Here is a 6,000-nt window from a genome sequence, read left to right on the forward strand (position 1 = left end):
TGAGACATTTTTGTTTTTATGAATTTTTCTCTAAAGACCATAGATTTTGAGAAAAAAGTTGATGAAGATTGAAAAAAAAAAAATTCGTTTTTTCCGCCATTTTGTAAAGAAGCGATGGTTCAAGGTAAACAAAAAAATTCCCTGTTAAACTTCAAATTCCATGATCACCTTTGATCACGGTCGCAAGGTGATATCTTCACCGTAACACTTCGAAAAAAAATCCTAAAAATTTTTTTTTTCGAAAATTTAGGTGTTTTTTATATTTCAATCGAGCATATCTCTTTTCCTGTGAGTTTTATCATGATTTTGACAACGGATTCTGAAAGAGCATGCAATTTTACATCAGAATATGTGGTTCAAGAATTTTTTCAACGCCAATTACATAGGAAAAAATCACTTTGAAAACGTGCAAGAAATTTCGACATTTTGGACGTTAATGGGTTAAAGAAGGCACAAATATGCATTTTTTTTGTTCAAGCTTTTTAAAGATCTGAGTGACTCAAAAGTTACATTTTTTTTGTAAGTTGAAAAAAAAAAACAAAAACGTTTAGTTTTTGTACTGCAAAAAATACTATTTCTTTTTTCGAAAATCCGTCGAAATATTAATTATATTACTTCACTCATTAAAAAGTGCATTCGTTCACTCTATTCTAAATGGAGCCATAAAACTTTAAATTCTATCTAATTTTAGTATAAACTGATAACATACTATACATACAACTGTAGATGATAAAAATTAAAAAATAGAAATTAAAAAATAAAACAATTTATTTACTAATACTTATTATTTTCAAGGTTTCGGCATTTGGATACCATGGTCAGGCTTAAACCAAGTAATATCGACAGTCGACTCAGCAATAGTTATAATGATAGTCCTACGCAATCACCATCAGTTTCACCATCTCGTGATAAATCATGTATTGAGAAATACTAACCTGAATACCCAACCCATTAACAATATGCAATTTAGTTAGATATATGAGTTACCATTTAGAGGTTTGAACTTTTCATGTATTGGAAAGTAAATAATTTTCAATAAATTGGTCACAATTCTGTGTTATTATTTAATCATTATTTACTGAACTAAATTATTTTTTTATTGTTCTTCAATGTTTATCACAGTAAGATTTTTACTCCTATTTGATTTTTAACCGATTCTTGATTTAACCGATATTTGATTTAAAAACTATCATAGATGACTAATTTTAAGTAATTCGTATGTTCGAAAATCATAAATATAGTTATTTCATAAATACAAAACTACGGAAAAAAATTATATGAATAAAAAATTATATATGTATTTTCAAATTCGCATTTATCAAATCACCAATTTTAAGGATGTTTACTTGCTCAGAAGTTACAGTTTCGTTTGTTTATAAAATAGTATAGTCTTGAAAAGTATGAAATAAATCATTTAAATAGTCGAAAATCTGTTTTAGAAATGAAATTTATCCTAATACCACATTATTTATCAACGTCTACATAATCCACATCTCAAATTTAAAGACTCAATATTGATTAAAAATAATTATATAATTGTGTTACGTCTAGATAAAACTGACACAAGCAAGATCGACATAAGAACGTCGTCAATTCGTGTATCGTTGTTGCTGACTCTGTAAAAGAGCTCTTAAAAAAGTATTGTCATGAAATTGAGTGGCAAAGGCAGGCAAAATTAGTTAACAATGTAAAAATCACAATTGATTCGCGAGCGGGAACTAGACGTAAAACGTTTCCGCCTGTGTGAATGTCAGCAAGAACGAAGCACACTACCTCCAAGCGCAAATATCAAATTTCCCTAACTCGCGATGAGCCAGTCAGTATAGCTCGGTTATCGTATTGAATTATACAACTCTCTTCCGATAATAGTATATAAATTATTGCTCAATTCTTAGTTTATCCTTTTTATCATTCCTTTTTCTTTTTTCAGAAATAAACATTTCGGAGCACACCAGTGCAAAGGACAATTATAAGCATATTTATTTTTCAATTGCTGTTTATTCCGCTATTAACATTGTTGTTAGTATTATAAAAATGTTATGCGAGATCTGTTTGGAAAGTATCGGGCTCATTTTGATATCTCTGCGCCATAGTGTTTAATCGACCGGACATGAATGTCAACAGTGAAGCCTCACGAACCTATCGATTGCTTCCTAACATCTCCCGGACGTATAGTTCATGCACAGCGTATCTTTGTTTACAAAGTTTTACTTTTTTTTTTTGACGAATTTTGTGATTATTAAAAATAACTGCAAAACAAGATCAACGAATTTGCATCAAGTTTTGCTTTTAAGTTGAAAAACGAGTTTGGAAACTATTCAGATAATGTAGAAGGCCTTGGAAAATAAGTGTATGAGCAAAACATGAATTAAAGAATGGAATAATTGTTCCAAAGGAGATCGTACTTTTGTTGATAGTAATTCTCTTCCTGGTCGACTTTTGATGATAAAAACATTGGATAATATTAAGCAGGTGCGGCTTGCGATCGAGCAAGATCGTCGTATGTGTGTGTGGAAACTACAAGAATGTTTTAGAGTACCAAAAACTGTGGGGACACCTCCGTCCCTTTCTCTCGACGCCTCGCGGCAGCACCGTCGCAAACAGCGACTCAAGCCCCGGAGTTGGCTCGCGGCTTCAGTTAAGCAAGATGGCTGCAGAGCGCGAATGCCAATCTCTGGTTACTAGCTTACTAGCGTGATTAACCTAAGTGCCTTGTACCGGATGTAATAAATATATTGTTGAGATTGAACCGAGCTAGTTGATATCGTTATTTCCACCTTACACAATAACCACAGTGGTGACCCCGACGTGATTGTGGTGGATTCTTATTCGGCAACGTGGCCGAAGAAGTAGCCGGTTCGCAGCCATCCACGCCGCCATTCTCCACACCTTCGTCAACCCCTGAGAGAAGTTGGCGTGAAGCGCTTCCCTCATTGAGACCTTCCCTCTGTACTACGGAGAAGAAAAAGGGAACTGAGAGTATGGCTGGTGGGGACAACGCCAGCGAGGGCGGAAACAACAGCCAACCGGGCGACCCGCCGCCGCCGCCTCTGCAACAAGTGGCCCAGAGCACGGCCGTCGTGGAAACGGTGCATAACTGCAAGATACCGCCGTTCTGGAAGTCGTCACCAGAGGCGTGGTTTTACCAGGTGGAATCCGCGTTCAGCTGCAATCAAGTTCGTGCCGACGGCACGCGCTACAACCTCGTCGTGGCCGCCTTGGACAGCGAGGTCGTCGAGCAGCTACTCGACGTTTTGCGCGCCGCGCCGGACACGGGCAAGTACGCATACCTAAAAACGCATATACTGTCACGTTTTTCCGACACACAGGAAAAGCGCCTGCGCACCCTCTTCAACAAGCTGGACGTGGGTAATCGTACTCCCTCACAGCTGTTGCGTCATATGCGCGCCCTTGCTGGAAACAACGTGGGCGACGAGGTGCTCAAGGTCAGGTGGCTGGACTACCTTCCGGTCTCCACACAGAAAATCCTGCGAGTGCTTAAGGACGCCTCGCTCGACGACCTGGCAGAAGCAGCGGATCAGATGGCAGACGTGCCGCCCCAGGTGTCGGCCCTCGGGCCTGGCAGAGGCTCGCGCGGCGCTTCGCCCCACCGCGGCGCATCGCCACATCGTGGTGCGTCGCCTCATCGAGAAGCAGCTGCCTCCGCACTGGCAACCGAGATGGCGGGCATGCGCGCCTGCATGTCCCAGCTTCTGGCAACGATGCAGCAGCTGCTGGACGCGATGAAGACTCATGACAACGACCAGCCACGGTCAGGACGGCGTCGCAGCAGAGACCACAGCAACACTCGCTCGAAGTCACCGACGCCTGGATCAAGCGAGTACTGTTATTATCATTACCGCTTTGGCATGGATGCTCAAAAGTGTCAGCAGCCCTGCGCCTGGAAGGGGCCTGCGGGAAACTAGGGGCGCTGCCGTCTGTCCAGGCGGCACACGGCAGCGAATTGCCTAAGGAAAACCGCCTCCACGTCCTCGACAAGAACTCCGGCTTGAATTTTCTTGTCGACTCCGGATCAGTCGTCTCCCTGCTGCCACGCTCAGCGGTGCGCCGGCTCTTGACCAAGGAATCCCTGCAACTCACAGCTGCCAACATGTCGCCGATTGCGACGTTTGGCCGCTGCATGCTAACCCTCAACCTAGGGCTCAGGAGGGACTACACCTGGCCATTCATAATAGCGGACGTTCAAGGAGCCATCCTGGGAGCCGACTTCCTGGCGCACGCAGGCCTCCTAGTAGACATGCAGCGCATGCAACTGATTGACTCGACTACCACCCTCTGTGTGTCGGCTCAAGTGCGAGCGGTACACGTTCACACCGTAGCCTTGCTGAGCAGTCCTCAACAAGACGAACTCGACCTCGGCGCCAGAAAGCAGTATGACCAGCTGCTGTCCGAGTTCGTGGACATCACCAAACCAAGGAAGGCGCGAGCCACGCTGCACGGAGCGCCCGTGAGCCACCGAATCCACACGGAGGGACCGCCAATCTCTGAACGTCCTCACAGACTGCATGGCGAGCGCCTGCTAGCAGCCAAGTCTATCTTCAAGGACCTCCTGGACCGAGGCATCATGCGTCCCTCGGCTAGTCAGTGGTCCAGCCCGCTCCATTTGGTCCCCAAGGCAGATGGTTCCTTTCGTGCAACAGGCGACTACCGACGCCTTAACGCGAGTACTCTGCCAGACCGCTACCCGGTTCCCGTAATCGAGGACATGCTGCACAACTGTCACGGTGGCAAGGTTTTCTCGACGATAGATTTGGAGCAAGCATTCTACCAGATACCCATGGCCGAGGAAGACATTGAGAAGACGGCCGTGGCCACGCCCTTCTTCGGCCTGCTGGAATATCTGTGCTTACCGCTGGGCTTAAGAAATGCCACCCAGACCTTCCAGCGGTTCATGGATTCCTTGCTGCGAGACTTGCCCTTCGCCCAGCCTTACATCGACGATGTAGTCGTCGTTTCCAGGGACCACGAGGAGCACTTGCTGCATCTACGCAAGCTCTTCGAGGCTCTCCGAGCTGCCGGACTCTCGATCAAACTCAGCAAGTGCGACTTCGGCAAGTCAGAGGTCAACTTTCTAGGCTACACCCTCACGCCAGAAGGGTTCCGGCCCCCAGAGCACAAGAAATCAGATATTGAGAAATTTCCTAGGCCAAAGGACACCCAGGAGTTGCGCAGGTTCCTGGGGATGCTCAACTACTATCGACGCTGTATTCGCAACACTGCACACCTACTGGCCCCGCTGGACAATCTACTCCAGGGGCCACCCAAGCCCAAGCGTGCGAAGCTATCCTGGAATGCGGAAGCTGAAGAAGCCTTCATACGAAGCAAGCAGGCCCTGCGTGACGCCACTGTGTCCTCCTACCTGTCGCCGAAGGCGCCACTAGCCCTCTCAACGGATGCATCGGATGTGGCAATAGGTGCTGTCCTGGAGCAGCACGTGGACTCCGTGTGGCGGCCGGTTTCATACTTCTCCAAGAAGCTCACGGAGACAGAACGCAGGTACAGCACTTACGATCGTGAGTTGCTCGCTGCGTACCTTGCCGTCAAGCATTTCCGTCGTTTCTTGGAGGGTCGCAGTTTCCTACTCAAGACGGATCATAAACCGCTCGTATTCGCTGGCAAGCAGGCGTCAGACAAGGCCTCGCCGCGGCAACATAGGCATTTAGACTACATCCTGCAATTTAACATCGAACTGCTTCACGTCAAGGGCGAGGACAATGTTGTCGCCGATGCCCTCTCCAGGATATGCACCATCGAGATGCCATCCGGACTCCGAGCCCGCGACATTGAAGTCGCGCAAGAGAGAGACGAGGAGCTTCCAAACCTGCTGAGCTCCGGTGCCTTGAACCTGCAATTCCTGCACGTCGACGACGCGGACATAGCGTGCAACATTCAGGGCAGTGTGGTCAGGCCCTACTTGCCCCAGTCACTCCGACGTCAAGCCTTTGATGTCCTCCACTCGCCAGCTCACCCGAGCGCTCG

At 46.2% G+C, this 6,000-nt stretch overlaps 1 protein-coding gene across 3 annotated transcripts in view; it reads left to right on the plus strand.

The window, feature by feature from the left end:
* Window positions 1-1,036, plus strand: part of LOC131675425 (aromatic-L-amino-acid decarboxylase-like) — a 1,116,730-nt gene extending 1,115,694 nt beyond the window's left edge. For all 3 annotated transcript variants that reach the window (XM_058954401.1, XM_058954403.1, XM_058954402.1), the window contains one exon: window positions 796-1,036. In XM_058954401.1, coding sequence (XP_058810384.1) covers window positions 796-934 — 139 coding nt within the window. In that variant the 3' untranslated portion in view covers window positions 935-1,036. The remainder of the gene's footprint in view (window positions 1-795) is intronic.
* The last annotated feature ends 4,964 nt before the right edge of the window (window positions 1,037-6,000 follow it).

This window comes from Phymastichus coffea, unplaced genomic scaffold, assembly GCF_024137745.1.
Source record: "Phymastichus coffea isolate CEN01 unplaced genomic scaffold, Cenicafe_Pcof_1.1 PCOF00021, whole genome shotgun sequence".
Lineage (NCBI taxonomy): Eukaryota > Metazoa > Arthropoda > Insecta > Hymenoptera > Eulophidae > Phymastichus > Phymastichus coffea.